This window comes from Rattus norvegicus, chromosome 19 (genome assembly GCF_021556685.1).
Source record: "Rattus norvegicus strain SHRSP/BbbUtx chromosome 19, alternate assembly SHRSP_T2T, whole genome shotgun sequence".
Taxonomy (NCBI): domain Eukaryota; kingdom Metazoa; phylum Chordata; class Mammalia; order Rodentia; family Muridae; genus Rattus; species Rattus norvegicus.
Window position 1 is genome coordinate 24,204,710 of NC_141552.1, and position 20,615 is coordinate 24,225,324.

The 20,615-nt window shown below is 42.9% G+C and overlaps 2 protein-coding genes across 2 annotated transcripts in view; one reads left to right on the top strand and one right to left on the bottom strand.

The window, feature by feature from the left end:
• LOC134483599 (disks large homolog 5-like) overlaps positions 1-20,615 on the bottom strand; it is a 124,854-nt gene that overhangs the window by 47,702 nt on the left and 56,537 nt on the right. The gene's annotated exons all lie outside the window — the stretch shown is intronic.
• Positions 6,518-10,527, top strand: LOC147999193 (disks large homolog 5-like). Its single transcript, XM_087596275.1, has 6 exons — positions 6,518-6,710; positions 7,743-7,902; positions 8,371-8,514; positions 9,148-9,314; positions 10,033-10,138; positions 10,257-10,527. The coding sequence occupies exons 1-5, from the start codon at positions 6,584-6,586 to the stop codon at positions 10,095-10,097; spliced, it is 663 nt and encodes a 220-aa protein (XP_087452401.1). The 5' UTR covers positions 6,518-6,583; the 3' UTR covers positions 10,098-10,138; positions 10,257-10,527.

Genomic DNA, 20,615 nt, shown 5'->3' on the forward strand with positions numbered 1-20,615 from the left:
AGTTGTTTAATTATCCTTGGCTACACGGCAAGTTCGAGGCCAGCCTGGGCAACTTTGTCTATGAAAATAAGACAAAATGAGGTCTTGACTCTGAGCATCACAGTCTGTACCTGGCACAGTTGCCCCACCCAGGTAAGAAACCCCTCTGTCCAGAGGCCATAACTGCAGGAGACCCCTGGCCAAGTGTCTATACAGGGCCCTGTTTGACTGGACTGTGCTGAGGACCAACCACGCTCTCCTCAACAGGAAGGACATGGGAGAGGCTGTTTCTGTGAGGTCCCAGGCCCTGAGACGGCCAAGAATAAACCCTGTCCTTGGGAAAGCCATGGAGACTAGGAACCCAGGGGATCTCTGCAAACACCAGGGCTGGCAGAGGACTCTGATCCTCTACAGCAGCTGCTCTCAATCTGTGGGTTCTACATCAGCGCTCCTGCACACCAGACATTTACACTACAGTTCCTCACAGTAACAAAGTTACACTCATGAAGTAGCTCTCCAATAAGTTTATGTTGGGATGACAACGACATGAGGAACTGAAATAAAGAGTCACAGCATTAGGAAGGGTAAGAACCGCCATTCTATAGGAACCCAGGCATCTGCACTCGGTGTCTGGAAGTGTGATAGGCTAGGCTTCACCCTCAGCGATGCCAGCATGTGGGCACCAAGCCCAGGTTCCACCCCAATGCTTACTGGATATGTGCAGGCCTGGTTCCATCAAGAAGTAATAAAGGGACCCTTGGCAAAAAAACACTGGGTACCAAACAGGTCAGGAAAACACACCCCCTCTGCTGCAACTCCTCTCAGGACGGCTGGTCTTCCCAGGAGGCCCCGGCTATAACCAAACCTTGTCTCACAGTGCTTGCCCATTGGTGTCTTGGCCATACTCAGATTTGAGGACTTTGAACAGAATAGCTTCCAGCAGATTTGCATCAATGAATCCAACAAGTAGTTGCAGTCCTACTTCACCCAGCGCATCTTCAAGCTGAGGCAGGTGAGAGTGGACACCTATTCCCCAGCCCAGCCCAGCCATCACCATGTATGTGAGCTGTGTCCCTCAGTATCAGCAGGATGGGACCTGGGCACCATAGGTTCCCCAGGACCTAAAGCTATGTCCTTGAACTCAGTGCCATGCTCAGCCCTTCCAGCCTCTTTCAACCCTTCTGGAAGCTCAACTGCTCCTGCAGCAAGGCAGCAGTGTGCACATTCTGTCACGTCATTTGTGTGTGTCTACAGGAGGTCAGAGCCTGTCCCCTCTGGTCCTTTCTTTTGCTGTATTTGCCTTTCTGAGGAGGCAGCACCCACAGGTATGGGAGGCAGCCACAGGCATATTCTGCAGCCATGTCTGATTCCTCTGAGGCTCAGTCCCACTTACACACCTACCCTCCAACCTCCCAACCCCCTGTCACCCCTGGAGCTCTATAGACCTTCCTGCTTTCTGTTTTTATATAATTGGTGACACGGCAGCCCTCAGTGGTGTCATACAGTGTTAGTTTGTCTTTGCACTGCCTGGAGGTCTGACTTAGGAGAATGGCTACCATTCTCATTCCTGTTCAAGGGTCAGAATCTGAATCCTATGTAAGGCTGAATAATACTCCAGCACATGGCTGGACCATGTTGAATTTACACAGTCACCTATGGATTTTATATTTTGGCTTGTAAACACACATGTATAATACTCAAGTCACACCCAAGTGGAGAATTGCTGGAGGCCACCATTGCTTTCTGAACCGTCTGAGAGACCATCCTGTCCACAGTGTATAGGGCACCTTCTCCTCATTGCTCACACAGCATGAGGAGAATAGTGGGGGTTAACCTGGCTTCTCTGTCTCCTACTTTCTGCCACACTAGCCCTAGCATCTTTCTTTGAGACTGAGTCTCATGCAGCCCAGGCTGGCTTTGAACTCACCATTAGTTAAGATGGCCATGAACTCCTGGTTCTCATGCCTCAGACGTCTCTGAGTGCTGGGTGACAGGTATGCACCACTCTTAAGTCCTGCCACTGGGACAAGAATGAGCAGAGCCAGCTCTGAAGCACACACTTTGCTGGTGTCAGTGATGACTGACTTATGATCCTGTCTTCCTTGCCCATGGCCCTTCTCCTTGGTGCATGCCATCCTTCCTCCCTGTGACTCATGGGGACACCAAGCCTGAGGATGTCAGGAAGAAGTTTACTTACTTCACTGGGTTGGAGGCTGTTAGGTTCCTGCATCAGTAGGTGAGATTCAAGCTAGAAGGTTTGCGGCATGAGAAACTGGAACAGAACTGGAATGGCAGGAACAATCGTCGCCTGGCTCTGAGAAGACCAGGTGGGCAGAAACTCATCGTTGGGCAGGTAGTGAGCTCAAGACCAGGCTGGGCATTGCTCAGCGCATGTGAACAGGTGTGCTTACATGGACATGTGTTTCCCCCACATGGTCACCACTTATCCAGGCACGGTGAATACTCCAAGGAGCTTTTTATGTTTTAACATTGTGTGTGTTTGTGTGTCCATACATACATATACACACATACATTCGTACATATACACGAATACACGTACATGAAAACACATGCATATACATGACTATACATTCATGCTCACATACACATATATACACACCTACATGCATACACACATACACACACATACACACACATACACACATACATGCATACACACATACACATATACATACACACATACACACACATACAATACATATACACACATACAAATACACCTATACACACATATAGACAGACATATACACACATATACATATACACGTATACACATACATGCATACACACATTCATATCCACACGTACATACAGACATATACATATATACTCACATACATGTAAGCACAGGAGTGGAAGCCAGAGGACAGCTTGGCCCTTGTTTCTCTCCTTTTTACTACGTGGGTCCTGGGGATTGAGTCAAGCTCATCAGACTTGACAGCAAGCCCCTTTAACTGTAGAGCCCTCTTGTTGGCTGCCAGTCACCTCTTTCCACAAATTCTATCCATGGTGGAATGTTTACAGTTGTTATTCTCATGATTCCTTCAGCAATAGCGCAGACATCATTTACACTGCATTAGGAGTTATAATTCATGTAGATGTCAGGAGAGCTGGAGGCGTGGATCAAGAAGAGAGCCCACTTTCAATGTCATTATGTGGTATTGCCTTAGGCCCTTTTATACACTCCCCTGGCTTTGTCTGAGTATATGTTTGTGGGCTCTCTATGACTGTGCAAAGAAGTAAGAGCTAGGGCTGGGCCACAAAATAGGAAAGTACTTGTTCATCCAAAAACAAAAACAAAAAACAAACAAACAAACAAAAATAGCTCTAGGGTGAAATATTGGTGCTAGTGCTGAACTACACAGCCAGAAGGTATTTTTTTAAGTAAATAACACAATATTGGGGATGACAATATGATCAAATATCCTACAACATAAGTTTGCAATGTTACCTACATTTTATAAATCAAGTCTGACCACCGTTTTGGTTGTTTCCAATCATGTCTGAGTGCATCATCACGGGAATCCCAAGGAAAATCAGAAATGGGTTCTTGAAGCTGTTGCACAGGGCCAGTATAGACCTAAATACCACAGAGGAAACCTTGATTCTTATCTCAAGGGATCATTCACCATCCCTCTTGTCACATAACTTATGACAAGACGTCACCTTTCCTAAACTTAGCCTTTTTCCCAAGTGCTACAGAAGGGAAGATCTGGTGTCAAGGGATCTAGATTCAAACTACAGGAACACTGAATTCATTTAAATAGGTGTAGTTTATTAACGCACACACCAATACAGTTCAACCAGAGCAACAGCTCACAACTGTGTACTGGACATTGCTAGGCCCAGCTCATTGCAAAATCCACATGGGCTCATGCACAAGTGTTGGAAATGTTTCGGTCTATGGGCCCTGACTCAGGCCATTTTACACATAATTGTTCCTATTTTCCTTGAATCTATTGGGTCCTATGTGAAGAATACACTTGGGGAACTTGTTAAGATTAACAAACCTCATAACATACAGAACATAACAGGGTATGTGACCAGCACCACACAGTTCAACGTCAGAGTTTTTTGTTCTTTGTTAGTGTTTTTCTTGGCATCCATGATGTGGAGGCGTATTACAGAACAATAGGAAAGAGCTGGCTGCTGTGTAACAAATTCGCTGCTATTAAGGTAGGTACAGGGGCAAGACCTCAGCAGTAGCCCTTAAGATGGGAAGGAGATGATGTGTTTGATAACTGAAAGGAGCTGCCTCAGCTGTGTTTCTCTGCCTGCTCAGTGCCCATTCAACATCACTCTGTCCCTTCAGAGGAACTCAAGGTCTGTCCCCTGCTGCCTGTGAGCCAGGAAGAGGCACAGAAAGGCAAGGTCACAGCACTGGTTTCCAATCCCTCAGTAATGCTGGATTTCCAATAATGTACTTGTATACACAAATACACTGTGGTAAGTTGCAATAGATACTAATCATTTCTCACATAGGGCAGCAGTTGATTGACTACAACTAATTCTATTAAAAAAAAAGAAACCTGGCTCTTGTAGAAATATACAAAGAAATATATAGGATGGTGGAGGATGAATTCTGCCATGGACTGAACTCAGAAAAGAGGGGTTGGGAGAAAGATGCATGGTTAAATAGCCCACCAGGTTCACATTGTGTCAACTTGATTTAATCTAAGGACAAAGAAGTGGAGTATCTCTGATGGCTTTCTTCTAGTCCCTTTAAAGCATCACTGGGGTTTGAACTCAGAACTTCACACTTCTTGATGGGGCAACTACACTCAAGGAAGCTTAAGACTGTCATAGGCACAGTATTATGCTATATATACAGAGTAGATAATACTAAGATGTTCAGATGGTGATGTCCATTTGTATGCACTCTTAATGTGCACCTAAAAAAAGAGAGATCAAGGTCCTTAAAATAGAAAGATCAGTTCCAGTTGTTTTCTACCATTCCAAACAGAACGACTGGTAGGGAGAGAATGGTAAATAATCGAGAATTCGTAGATGATGCTTTGAATGAAGTGTGGATTTCTGTGCTCCTTTAAAACAGGGTCTCAAGTATCACATGTTGCCCTCTACCTGGCTGGCCAGGATCACTTTGAGCTCAGATAAACCTCCTTTCACTTTGTAATTAATAGGCTTAAAAGAGTGGCCTCCAAGGACTGTGCAGACAGCATTAGCCTTTCACAGTTGAGGTGTGTAACCCACAACTATAGTTTTAGCCATGTTTTTCCATGTCTACCAGCTATTTCCGATTGTTGCTGTTATATGCCTGACAATCAAGGATGCAGAAAAATAACCTGATACAGAGTAAGGACATGGTGATCACATGCTGATCACATGGTGCCTCTTCCGTACATTCTGGATGAGGTTTGTTAAAATTCCAATATTGCAAAAAGCTTTATATAGGGCCCATCACAGTAAGGGTCACTATGCACTGGTCCATCTAAAATGGCCTAATCAGAACTGACTCCCATATAACACTTCCTGCAATCCTCATATGAGAAGCTTGAGCTTTTAGTTTCGACTTTTTCTTTTCTCGTTCTTTCTTATTTTTTGCTATATAAGTTGAGACAAAGATAGTTAAGGCCATGAATTTGCCCCCAAAATTTGAACTACAGATGTGATCAATCAGTGTTAGTGGGTGCATTCTATAAAGTATTCATTTTTTACTATGATAGATGCTTTTGTGTTTGGTGGGGTGGCCATTTCCCAGTGTACAGGTGCTGGGACCTTGCTCTATACACTTAATGATGTTTATAGCCTCATTTTAGACGTTTCTGTGCCACCCTCTATATCTCTTGTGTATTTTATTTCTCTGATAAAAGCTCATGGTATATATTACTCAGGCCTGTGAGCAGTGCTCCTTTGGCGACATTGGTGCAAAGAGCAGCACCCCACAAGCAGCATGAGGTTCCCTTCACTGGTGTCTCCAATATTGCATTTTCCTCTGCCAACTGGTCTCCACACTTTTCCTAGCACCATAAAGACTTCAACTCTTTCTCCTAAGGAATTTTCTGGCAATTGTCGACTGCTAAGCACACGACTTCATGAGTGTTCCCCTAATACACACGCATGTTGTAACCTACCATGCAGACTATTTCTTGATGTGATATAAAGCACCTGTACATAATGAGACAGGAGAACTTTTGACTGCATATTCAAGCTGGTGTGAAATCTCAGGAAGTTTTAATGGCTTACATTGGTGAATGAGGATAATTTGAGTTAGGATGAGACATTTTTTGGGCAAGATTTGAAAGGAAACATTCATTTAGATGCATAGGAATTACTAAGGTTTTTTATAATCAAGCCTTGAGGAAAATTTGGCTTTGGAAGCAGGAGATGCTCAGTGGCTCTGCCCCAGGAAAGTCTCCTGGAAAGGGCACCTCTGCTTATGCTCAGTACAGGGAGAACATTAGCAGGGATGCAAAGTCTGCTCCCCATGACATCTGCTGTCCCTTCTTGGACATTCTATTGTCTCCTAGAGAGTTCTGGCATCCTCTGTGATGTCACCAGTGTTGTCGTGACAACCAGTGCCCTAGTTTCTCTCAGTCTGAGTCTGGCGGTTACAAGCTAAGACATGTTTTCCCATCTTCGCAAGCGTTTTGGGAGGGGGAACGTCGATTCTGGAGAGACTAGAGTGAAGGAGTCTGGCCTTTCGTCTCAAAGTAATGATGGAGAAAGACAGCACTTCTGGGGAATGTGGAGTAAGTTCTGGGCAGTGTATTTTGAGCTTCCTGCCAGGGTGGCTGAAGGCTTAAGCTGACCTTTCTAGCAATGGGCCACAGCAACTGGAGCATCTGAAAAGGAATTGAATATCCACGAATATCACAATTCCTTAAAGTCAGGATTTCAGAACTTTAGTTTCCCCATCCCCACTGGGAGGATATGGTAAGGCCAATGCTATTATACTGTGAACTTCTGGTCTTTACTTTTCAGTTCATTTGTTCTGTTACATTGATATAATAACACCATCAGTAGTCATGGAGGGTCCAAATTTTCTGAGTTTAGACAGGGCAGCAATGTATTTCACTATCATTGCTTCTTTAAATACAGTGGATATCTGACAGTAGTAACAGGGAGAGATTGTGCTCCAGGCAATAAACTTATGTTCTTAGACCTTCTCCGATTTCTTCTAACTGGCAGGGTCATCGTTTGCTTTATATATTAGAGGTTGTATGTTACAAAAATTTTTCTACAATACCAAAACTATTTGGAAAGTGTAGAACAAGATTCAGCCTGTAACCTATTCGCACTTCTGGGGCATTTGGTATTTCACATAGGGACACTGATAAGTCTGTTGAACATATCCTCCCTGGAAATGCGTTTTAAATCCAAAGTTGTTGGCTTAGAGTATCAGGGTCGGACATCTGAGTGTCTCCAATCACTCAAGTTTTGTGGATGGTGAATTTATCATCTGAGTTCTGAAGCCACAGGGGTGAGGGTCCTGAAACAAAGCTGTACCCTGTTCAGCTGATAATAATCCTGGAGAAGCCATCTCCGTGGTACATGTAAGCACGTGATGTCCGGCATAGGGAACACCTGGCTGCTTACATCTCTTGGTCTCTATAGAGTAGTGGGAGAACTGAGATCCACTGAGGAGGCCTCTTCAGCATAGACCAATCGCCTAGCAATGACACTGGGTTCCTGGCTTGTTCTCCTGTTTAGGCCTCACTGAGGTCTATGAACACTCTATGCATTCTCCCCATGCAGGTTCACTTGTGTTCTTCTACCTACAGACGTTGGGAGAGAAACATCATCCCCTGGCACTGACCTAAGCAAGAATCAGGCCATGAAGGAAAAGGAGAGGCTGATTAAAGAGCTGCAGCTCATTACCGAGGAGAGAAATGACCTGAGAGATCGCCTGAAGTTTCTAACCGAGAGATCCATGAAGAACAGGTATGAATCGCTCCAAATGCTCCTGTTTCATTCCTGGGTCTGCAAAGTCACCTTCTTCTTATCCTATTAAGGTTTTGGGTTCTAGAAAGCTGTGCCTCCCGAACCACCCTGTGCTAAACCTCACCTCCCATATAGTGGAGATTCAGAACCTGACCCTTCCTGAGGAGTGAGATTGAAAATGGACTCATCTGCTTCCATTTATTGAAAAGCAGAACTTGTGGTCTGAATAAAGAATTCAGGGATAAAGTCAGGGAGAGTGAGTTCCCAGTGTGCATTTGCAAAGCCCTTGACAGCTGGTGGCTTTGCAAGATTGTAATTGCAGTGAGTTTATGGTGAGTCTCTGTACTTGCTAGGCAGGGGACTGAGTGCTGGAAGATCCAGGCAGCAGCCTGGGGTAATATAGGACCCACCCTGAGTTCATATATTCCTAAATGCCGATGTTCATTGTATTCTATCATTTGGGGCCAGGCCACACTTCAGGCCAAATCCATATTATGAAGACCTGGAGAGAATGGAGGAGGCGGTCATATCAATTCTGCACAACTTAGAGATGGAGAACACTGAGGTCCATGAGAACAACCATAAGCTGAAGAAGGAGATGACCTTCTCTAGGTAAGTCCTGGTCAGAAAGGCTATCACTTGTGGAATGGCCATTTCTGACTTTCTTTGTTCTGGATTGGACGGTCTTCAGCTCTGGTTCTATCTCTTGTGCTATTTACCCATCAGTGTGCCAGGGTCATTAGGACTCAGTTTTCAGTTCCACAAAAGACTGTTACTCATCCCAGGATTGTCTAGGCATCTTCAGAAGGCTCTAGAGAGAACAGTACTGATTGAAGTCAGCAGAAGGTTATTAGGCTGACCTGGACCTATGGTGTCACACCAGGTTTTACAAAACTCAGTGCGTGGACCACATGGTTAGCATGACCTTCTCTTGGTTCTACTGACCTCCTTTGAGGGTCTTGGCCCACTACTAATTGATGTTGGCCCCATGCATTGGGCTTTCATGGATAGTTGTAGATCCATGTTCTTTCTCAGAGGTGTGGACACTAATTGGTGTCAGGCCAAGCAAACAATTTATTCTTCCCCGAATTAACTCTTTATGGTTTGTGCAGCAGCCTTATATGTATCAAGATGCATTTTATTAAGTCTTCCTGGGTATCTGGGACCTGGTAGAGTTAGTGGGACTTGGGAGTAGGAATGGGAGAAAGGGGCAGCATGATCTTAATATGCAGACTGTATTTCCAGAAACCTGCTCAGCCAGCTCCTGATGGAGAACACATGTAGGAAGAAGTTGTTCCCACTGAAGCAGGAGAGCAAGGAGGTACATCTTGATTGTGCACTGAACCAGAAATATTTGGTTGACTTCAACAAGAAAGATAAAGACCATCAACGGCCAGAACCAGCATTATCAGGTAGGGACGAGCAGATGTGTTAGATTAACAATATCTGATAAAATTTGCCAATTTGATACATCTTTGCTTCTCTTACCACCTTTCTAATTTACACTCACAACCAGCCAACCACCTCATGTAGTGGAATTGTTCATTGCTCTGCCTATGCACAAGTATTCTGGGAAGTTAACCACTTTTCAGAAACTGAATTATTGTGCAAGCATATTTTGCTGCTCTTTTTGAAGCTGCAGTCTAGAAATGGTGACAGATGAATAACATACCTCATTATTGCATATCCATGTGATACATTGGATCCTATGTAGAGTTTTGAACAATTTCTTGGTTCTTTGACAAATGACACTCTGTGGTCATGTGACCTCTTGTGTAGGAAGCACCTTTGGGATAAGAACCAAGTGCAAATGTCAAATTAGTACTTGTCATTGGCTTTATCCTTGTTGACATATGGACATCTCCTTTCTTCCTGCAACCCGATGAGGTCTCTTGCCATTGCCCTGTTCTTGGTTTGCACTGGTATAAGTCTGGTCCCATATTGGCAGCCCACATTACTGTGAGGCTCTCTGGAGATTTTGCCCTGCCCACAGAGTTAGCAAAAATGATATCACTTAAACTGTCCATGTCGACTGTCCAATAGAACTGAGGTGGTAGAAGGCAGCATTCTGACAGCTGGCTTGCATTTCCCCACCAAATCAGTGTCTGAAAAACTCCCTTCCTCTCCCAGGTCTCAGAAAGTGCAAGAGAGCTGGAATTGGACACACCCCAGTAAGAGAGCTTCCTGAAGAATAAGTTGCTTTCTCAGGAGTCCCTGATGACAAATATCCTGAATGGTAACAACATTTTTTGGATGAGTATTCTTCCTCAGAGTTAATTTGTCATTTCTTAGAGACCCTAAGTTTATATACCACTAAGCCAGCCTGACTGATTGAGGTCTTACTTTCTTCTCAGAAAACAGCACTTGAGAGACAACTTGGGGGACCGCCTTTCATTATGTGTGCTAGAGGAGAAACAGCAATATGTCTGTGCTTCTAAATGTTCGTTAAGAATATGCTTTTAGAAATATTTTTGTTATGATTTTAATTGAAGTTTTCTTTTTGTTGTTTCATATTTATATGTTCTTGTTACTATTTTTACTTTCAAATATTTTTAAATATTTTTATTCATTTTAATCCTGTTTTGTTGTAAAAATGTATTTGTTATGAATAAAAATTGAATTCTATCTCTTGACTCTTAAGACCATCATTCTTACACAAGGGTTCTGTCCCTTCCTGTGGACCTAGAACTGACAGCTACAGATGGATCTCTGCATGTTCCATGGAGCCTGGGCTAATAAGTGAATTCAAAGTCACCAAGGGGTACCCAGTGTGATAGTGTCTTTTGTGTGGAGAATGTGGCTGTGTCTCGGACACACAATTTGTGATATAATCACTGACACACTTTACCCAATTATTAGGGTCCATGTGGTTCTTCTGAGAGAGCAGCAGATGCTCTACCCTGTGAGTCATCACCACAGCTCCTGCAGGTGGCTTTTGTTATTCCACATGATGTGCTGTATTAGGTGGACAGGATCACCTCCAATTAAATAGAGAGATCTCAGGAGATGTGTATTCACAGGTAACTTGCTGAGCCGCGCGTGCTCAATGTGTTAGCTTGCCAGGCATCCCTACAGGGCTCTGGTGTTCCCACTGCTCAGTGTGGGTCAGGATCATCCTCCAGCATCACTTAGTGTCCCTATTAGAGCAGAACTTTCACCTAATATCAATGATGACTATATGTATTATACACATCTGATAAAATACAGAATAGAAACTAGCTTCTTGTAGGCCAAATTGGCATAATCAGTTTTTTGATTGCTAGCAAGAAAATTATTTTAATCTAAGCAGTTTAGGAAGGAACCTCCAGAGCATCCATAGTAAATGTACCCTGCAGCTGTGAACACACGTTTCTTTTGGAGAGCAGGCCTGTGCAATCCCAGAACCTAGGTGGGACAGTTCACGCTACCCTTTTTCCATGGCCAATCTGGGATCGTATTGAGAATGTATTTTTTCCAGGTGACTGATTTCCAATTTGTCGAATTGATCTAACCTGCTGAGAGTGGAGGTGACTCAGAGAGTTAAAGTACAGAAGGACCAATCCAGAATGTCCACAAAAGCTTGCTGTCACCCCAGGGCTTTTAAAAGCTTAGCAGCTAGAGAAGCAATGTAGTCTTTGCTTATTCTCAAGCTTAGGTATAGTCATTCATTATAAGCTGACCATGACACAAAAAGTGTCATCTGTGTCACAATAGAAACTAGTTGTAACTAGATTTACACCACACTATCACATCACTACCGCATTTGAGGTTCTCAGTTACTATCTAAGACCCTGGAAGAGGCCTGGGTCTTGCTACACAAACTCATGATTTATGTCTTCATGACACTGTGTGCTTTGTTCTGTTAATGCTACCATTGGCATACAATACCTTGGATACTTTGTGCTGACATCTGTCACATGAGACAATAGTTCATGTCATCCTAACCTGAATAAACTGTCCTTAGAGTACAGTGTTGTAGGAGGGGCCTTCTTTTCCTATGAGATAGCAAAACATTTCCAGCCTTCAGTCAAGTCTGTCAGCCATTGTCAGTGCCTGTCTTGAGATGTCCACCTTTTCAGCTGAGAGTCTTCATCCAGGCTGCTCTATAATTCTGTAGAAGATTAATAGGTTCCAGCCCTAGGATTTAATTCAGTGTGACTGCACTTGCCAAACATGCTCAAAGCCCTATGTTTCACCCTAGCCCTCTGTGCTTTAGAGAAAGAAAATAAAGAACCACATTGCACTTGAAGTTTCTCCTCCAACAAAAGGAGAGCCTGCACAGGGCCTTTAAGTAACTCTAAGCCCCAGCTTCCCCACAACTCCCTCCATCAATTCCATTATTGGTGTGTTTTCATTACTACTCACTTTCTTCTTTGTGTGCAAAGAATGTGCACCATGTCAGTAAAGTGTGTGTGTGTGTGTGTGTGTGTGTGTGTGTGTGTACTCCCTAGTGAAAACTGTCCAGGTGCATGCAGACTCATGCTACTACTGTCCCATAGCACCTTGCGGGGAACACTGAATTGGTGGGCTACTTTATGACAGCCTAAACCAGGCTATGCATGGTTTTCAGTAAGATTTTGATGTCATCACCACTACAGAGAGCAGAAACAGCTCAGCAGTTACATGTTGCTGTTAACAAGATGAGGCCAAACCTCATCCCATAGAATGTCAGGTACGACTTAATGGCAGGAAATTAACTCAGGGCTCAAATCAAATCATTCAATTACAAATAAAATGAAAAATACAAAGAGTCAAGAGAACCAAGTCCTGTGTGTTGGGTTTTTTGTTTGTTTTATTTTTTTTTGTTTCTTTTTTTGTATTTTTGTTCAGAAGATCCACCAGAGAGGCAACCCCTTCCTCAAACAAACTGCACACCAGAGACAATACCTAAATTGACACAACTAGAAATGAATGGGGGAATCTAACATGAGGCAATGAACAAATTCAACAACCATTAGGTCTTACCTCAGAGGCCTTTACTCCAGAAAACTGAAAATCTATTTGATATTGGTATTTTCTAGACAGATAACAATTACCAACATAAACACAGATCTGGGAAGGTACATGGATAATTCTCAGAAGAAAATAGGTACTGTCAGTATAGTTTGCCCCTCCCAAAATTAAAAAGCAAAATTTCTGGGCCATATGGCTTTAACGCAGAATGCTATCAGACTTTTAATGAAGACCTAATAACAATAGTGCTTCAATTATTCCACTATATTGGACGAGATGGAACATTGTTAGACTCCTTCTCTGAGGCCGTAATCAACCTGGTGTCTAAACCACACAAGGAGCTCCCTACAGAGAGTGTAAGCCAGCCAGGGGGCCAGGGTGAGTGCTCATGGTGGGAGGGACTAGCAGAGGTGCTGTGGCCTTGGTGTGCACAGGCTTAGGGCTGGGGCAGGGTGCGTGGTGAGTGTCTGTGGCCACTTGAGCTGGGTCCCAGTGGGTGCCCAGGGAGGTCACAGGCCAGTTGTGCATCTTCTACCTGTCTGCGGGGCTTCTGGCCCAGCCAAGCAGAGCCTTCATCCTGGACATCCACAAGGACAATGAAATCAGGAAATGGGGGGATCCCCTAAGCATCTCTGGCTTCTTTCGCCCTGCACTTGCAGTTGCAGCCAGAGGAAAAGCAGCTGTGAGTTCCCCAACTCTTCCCAACCACTCAGGTCTCCATGCCTTCCCACTCCAGAGAGGAGGAGGGCAGGGCGAGCTCTGCTGCTGCCTGTTCCATGGACCCAAAGCCTATCTTTTGGCTGGAGGTCACAGCTTGCCCCTGACCCTGCCCCTGACCATGAACTTACCCCTCCCCCTTCTCCTGACCCTGCCTCTGCCCTAGGCACCTAGGGGAAGTGAGGAGAGCCTAAGGGACAGATTCCAGGCCAGGACCCCCAGACGCTTGTGTCTCCCTTTTCCTAGAAGTGTTATCCTCAATTCTCCAGACTGGGTTTCATTTGCAGGGAACTGGCAGGTGGAGGGCTTTGCTGAGCCTGGGATAGTGGTGGGACTTATGATTGAGGGAAGTCTTTCAGGGAGATGGAGGCCTTTCTCAAACTCTCTGAAATCAGGTACCCTCCCTGGTTTGAGAGCCCTGGGAAAGTTGGGAAGCCACTTTTCCCTGTCCTGTGTGACTTTCCCTGCAGGGTGGGCTCTCCTGCAGGAGATACTTTCACATGCTTCTTTAAAAGCACCTGTTCCTCAGATCTAGCTCAGCTGCGAAAACAGGCTTCTTCAAGTCAGGGTGAGACCTGCCCCTCCCAGCTCAGAGCTACAACTCCATAGGATCCTCCAGTCACAATGCTGGGTGGGTACCAAGGAGGAGTTAGAGCAAAGTGCCCCTTCTGAGAGGTGACTTTGGAGAAGAACAGACCAGAGAGAACAGGGGGCATCCCAGGGGCGAAAAGAGGCCTGAATGATTTTAAATTGGAGAAAACCCCATATCCACCATCTGACAACGTTAGGGTTTGTGCATGTGTGGACTTCAGAACCTTAAGGTCAGATTTTCTGATAACAGCTGCTAGGTGAAGCTGAAGTCTGCTGTGGGTGGGATTGTCCCAGGCAGGGAGGGGATCTGACTCTGCAGGCCTGGCCAGCTTCTTCATTCTCCTGAAACTAAGTGTTGGTCAGCTGTAAATCTGAAGTGAGAGTTGGTTTTTGTCAACTCAAATGGATAACATTTCAAGTATCACACATTATGTGAGACACACATTTACCCACAGGGGATTTGAACTTACTTCTATAGAAGTGACTGGGAGCCAACAGAGGGAAAACATTCTTGCCTTTAGCATTCTGTCTGTATTAGAGACTACGGGGACTGGCTTCCTGGACAGACATGGCCAAGCAGACACACTGTATAATGGGGAAAACTGAGGTAAGAAATGTCCTGGGGACAGTGATTTCAGATTGTGCCTTTAGCCAGGAATCTCTGTTGCCATTAAGGCAAGTGGCCTTGGGCCTCCTAACTTGTCACTACGTCAGGGTGTCTCTGCTCTTACACCTGCATCAGGACCTTCTTAGATGAAGGCCTCACTTTAAAAAAATAAATAAATAAAAGTGTATATAATGCAATGTTTCTCAAACTCTGGGCCACGACCACTCACAAAGATTGTATATCAGATACCTTGCATATTATGACTTATAAGAGTAGCAATATTAGTTATGAAGTAGTACTGAAATAATTTTATGGTGGGAGTCATCACAGCATGAAGCGCTGTATTACAGGTGTGCAGCAGTAGAAGTGTTGAGAACCACTGCCATAGAATCTGACAGATGGGAGCAGACCAGAAAATATTCCTCCATTCACATAATAATTAAAACCCTAAATGCACAGATCAAAGAAAGAATATTAAAAGGGGTAAGGTATAAATATGCAGTAACAAATGAATTCAGACCTATCTGAATTACACCAGACTTCTCAACAGAGACTCCAAAAGCCAGGAAATCCTGGACAGATGTAATGCAGACCCAGGATCCTATACCCAGCATAATTCTCAATCATCATGAATGGAGAAACCAAGATATTTCATGACAAATCCAAATTTAAACAATATTTTTCTCTAAGACACCATAACAGATGATAATAGGAGGAAAACTCAAAGACAATGAGCTAAACTATACCCCCAAAAAGCAAGAAATTAATCACCTCGAAATAATCTCAAAAAGAAAAAAAGACAAGCACACAAACATAATTTCACCCACAATCAGAAAAAGAAGGGAAAGCAGCAATCATTGGTCTTTAATATTTAACTAGTCTGTCTGTCACCAATCCCCCAGCTCCTAGGGACCACTTTTGCCAGCCAAAGTGTATACAAGGATGGGTCTATGGTTCTAGGTCACTGTGTAGAAGAGGATTGATTGACTTCCCTGGCATTAATGCAGTGGTAGGCCCTTGGCTCTTGTGAAACCTGTTGCCCACCAAATAGGGATCCTAGAGGTGTGAGGTGGGAATGGATATGTGTGGTCGGGGAGCACTGTCACATAGGCAAAGCTGAGCAGAAATGGGAAGTACGGTTTGATGTGGGGATACTGGAAAGGGGGCCACAGTTGAAATATAAGTAAATAAAATAACAAATTAATAAAATAGCCAAAAATAAAATAAATAGTAAAAAGGTAAAAGAAAAATTAAACCAAAACAAAACAAAAGAATCCCCTGTAGTGTATTGGCCTAATTCTTGTATTTTAATTCTAATTTGGAGAACTCACTACTGGCTAACCCCCCAAAACTGACCCTGCTCCCGGTTAACTGTGATTATAAAGAAGCCAACAGCCAACAGCTGCACAGCAGAGATGGGGGAGGTGAGCTTTGAGGGCTTTGCTAGAGAGGATCATGAGGAGGGAAGAAGGAGGAAGAAGCTGCCAGAGAATAAAGGAAGAACGAGTGTGATGGAGAGGAGAGAGGAAGAGGACAGCAGCCATGGTTAAGGGAGAGGAGAGCCTGGTCCTGAGGGCTGTCCAAGGGGAACAAAGAGCAGCCAAGATGCTACAGTCAGTAAGAGTTGAGTGCTATTGTTTGGAAAGTAGATCTGATACCATGGAGGGCAGGCAGCTGCCCAGCTACTGTGCTGACTAATGCATACTAAAAATAAATTTAACAAAATATGTATAACCAGTAAGGCAGCTCTGTAGAGAATCCTAAAAGGAATACTTTAGTTTGAAGGGAAGGATAAAATACCACAGAACACAGGAGATAAATTAATAAAACTAGGAAAGTTAATCAAAGAAGACTGTGAAAACCACAAAAATTAACAAAATTACAAAATTTAATACATAGGTTTAAATAATAATTACATATCACTAAACTCAATATCTAGGGTGGTGTGGCATGAATTCTGCCATGGTGTGAACTCAGAAAGGTGGGGTTGGGAGAAAGATGTCTGGTTAAATAGTCCACCCACATTGTGTCAATGTGATTTAATCTAAGGACAAAGAAGTGGAGCATCTCTCATGGTTTTCTTCTAACCCCTTGAAAGGATCCCTGGGGTGTGACCTCAGTACTTCATACTTCTTGCTAGGTCAGCGAAACTCAAGGAAGCTTGAGATTGTCATAGCACAGTGTTAGGCTAGATATACTGAGTAGATGATACTAAGTTGTTCAGATGGTGATACCCGTTTGCATGCATTCTTAATGTGCACCTAAGGAAAGAGAGATCAAGGTCATTAGAATTGAAAATCATTCCCAGTTCTTTTCTACCATTCCAGACCGAAAGACTGGTAGGGAGAAAGTGGTAAATAATAAAGAATTAATAGATGATGCTTTGAATGAAGGGTTGGTTTTTATGCTGGTTTAAGAGAGGGTCTCAAGTATCCCATGTTGCCCTCTCCCTGGCTGGCCAGGTTCACCTTGAGCTCAGATAAACCTGCTTCCACTTTCCAATAGATAGGCTTATAAGAGGAGCCTCCGAGGACTCTGAGGACAGCATTAGCCATTGTTGAGGTGTGTAACCCACAACTATAATTTTAGTCAATTTTTTCCATGTCTACCAGCTATTTCAGATTGTTGCTGTTCTATGCCGGACAATCATGGACACAGAAAAATAACCTGATAGAGAGGAAGGACATGGTGATCACATCCTTTCCTGTTCTCTGTGTTCTGTATGAGTTTCATTAAAATTCCTATATTGCAGAAAGCTTTCTATAGGACCCAACATATTAAGTGTCACTATGCACTGTTCTATCTAAAATGGCCCAATCAGAACTGATCACCAGACAACACTTCCTGTGAAGTTCCTATGAGAAGCTAAAGTTTTTTGTGTTTTTTCTTTTTCTTTTCTCTTTCTTTCTTCGTTTCTTCCTTTCTTCCTTCCTTTCTTTCTTTCTCTCGCTTTATAAGTTTAGAGGAATGTACTTTGGGCCACAGTTTTGCCCATAATATCTTAGCTATGGATATGATCAATCAGTATTAGTGTATGCATTCAATAAAATGTACATTTTTGACTAAGGTAGATGCTTCTGTGTTTTGTGGGGTGACCCATTGTCAATGTGTAGTGAGTTGGGGCCCTGGGTATGGTCGCATACCCCCAGGACACAGGGGGTGCAGAGCAAAGGCATAAGAAACTGCACGCAGTTGCAAGCTTTATTAATCCTTATAAAGCTAGGAATATGAATAACTACTATTTTCATCTTGCCAAGATACCATAAGATCATTATTCCCAGGATAACAGGAACAACTGAGGGAAGATTAAACAAAGAAATACGAATAAACAAAAGCTTCTTCTCAAAATATTCATATAACAAATCACCTCTCTTATTATAATCAAAATATACTCACCATTACCAAGACAGCGTTAAAACCACTTGCACAGAAACAGGACACAGCAGAACATAGCTTAAGTCCAAGTGAGAGAAACATTTTCTTCTCTAGGGCGGCATTCCAGCCCCTACTTGCACCTGTCTCCAGGCCTTTCTTGACCCTGCCTGGGAGCTGCATCTCTATGTCTTAACAATTCCTTCTTTTTTCTTTTGTTTTAAAGTAACACTTTCCATAACATAGCCAAATGTCCTTGTAGGGGTTTAATCATGTAAAAATAAAGCAACATAATACATAATGTACATAAGATTATGGCAAAACTAGCTCCTCCCAAGCTATGGAAAATCCTTTGAAGCCAAGCCTTGGGATCTAATCCTGTCAATTGATCAGCCAATAATTTAGCTATTTCCATAGGGGTAGTATCTTCTAGCTGTTTACCAAAAGACATTCGCACATCATATTTCAAGGCATTACTTACTTTTGTAGCACTTTCATTACCTTCTATATAGGCTTGAATTCACTTCCAATCATGTTCTGTATCATTATCCATATATTTATTGACACAAAAGTAGTGGAATTTCAATCATATCTTAAATCCTCATATTTTTCAATAGATAACATCATTCGACCCAGCCATTCTACTGTTTGTTTTGAAGCATCTACTTGATGTGGAAGTCTAGTATCAATTTTAGTTTGCTCTATCCATAACTCATGTGAATCTTTAAGCCAGTCTTCAACAAAACGCTTTGTCTCAATAAGTGTTTTTAATGCTATGCTGGAAATCGCTGCCAAAGTAGCAACAGAAATAAGGCTTAAAATAGTCGCTACAATGACTCCAAGAATTCTTTTACTTCTCTTCAGCAGATTATTAAAAAAAAAAACAATAATCACATGATTAAGAGGCTCTTGAGACCAATGACGTCCCAAATTAACAGGCATCCATAGATATATTTTTGTTGCATATATTAATAGAATTTTGTTTCATGTTAAACTGAACAGATGAATTAATACATGAATACAAATGACAGTTAATATAAGGAAATCCATTATTAAAATTAAATCTACCTATTAAAAACAAATATGGCATAGGAATACAAGTAGTAACCTTTTCTTTCTTAAACATCATAAAATTATACTGAGAGGCAGATTGAGCAGTCCCAGAAAAGCTTTCATTAGCAAGCACAACTTCTTTTAATGCAGTGGCAGTCTTCCACAAATGAACTTGAAACGCAGTAGGATCTTCCACAGAGGCCAGTCGGTTATCAGCAATGCCTCCATCTCCACACTCCATCAGCAAGCATCCATTAAGGCGTTCATTCTCCTCTCAGTTCATCCTGGTAACATTTGACAAATCACAAGTGGTAACATTCCATTCTGAACATGTATTAATAATTGGCCATAAGGACCCCAATTTATTCATTTATCTTGAATAATTTTTCGAAATATGCCAGGGCAGTATTTCCAATTGCATGGGAGATATTTTAAGCCTACATAAGTAAACCAAGCACAAATAGGATATACTGGCTCGCTAACAAATGTAATGTTATTCCAATTTTGGTTATAGACCAAGCTGTCAATCCTGGAGCCTGTAACAATTATTCCTGGTAATCGCCAATTTTAATAACCCATTTGTAGGCCTGGTCTCTTTCCTAAACACAAAGGCATCTTTAATCCAGCATAAGGAAAATTATACAAAGCTCCATCACGTCTATTCAAAAGGTCAAATTATTCCAAAGAGATGATAAAATGCTTGGGGTGGTGTATAAAACCACATCTGTTTCCCCGCCAAGTAGCAGGTTCAAATAAAGGTGGACAAGGAATATAAGCCTGAAAACTCGCATTGGCCGCAACAGAAGAAACCGTGAGTAAAGCACACACTGCTAAGAATACGTGCTCAGCAGTAAAGGACTTCCTGTAGGAGACAACATAGTTTTCCTTTCAGTACTTAATTGCCTCACCTAGGTAATGGGGTTGTCACTGCATCGATCCTTCTCCGTTGTCGTAGGTCGACACTAAGAGAAGCCAGGGCCTCAGTAATGGAGGACACCTCCTTCATCTCCGGAGAACATCCATCAGGAGAAAATGTAGCTGGTTTAACTGGATTCCTCTGAGGGTAGGGAGCGGTTCTTATCATTCTGTGCTTGGATCTGTCTCCCGGGTAACCAGAATAGTCTCCCATCCTGTAAGGAGACAAAACCCTCTCCCCTACATACAGTAATGTCCCTTCCTGTCATTCAGCATCTCGGGCAATTTTTATCCATATTGTCTGTTCCATGCCTTCAGAGAGAAGTCCAATAAAGAGTCTATCTGCTCTGCATATAACTTCACCTTGTGGTAAATTAAGAAGATTAATAAAAAATAATGCTTATGCCAATATTACTCTGGGACTGGTATGCCAACTCCATTCAGGCTGTGTAAGGTCATCTCTTTTCCTCCTTTTTAATTTTATAATTTGTCATTTCAGGGTATGGTGAACTCTTTCAACAAAAGC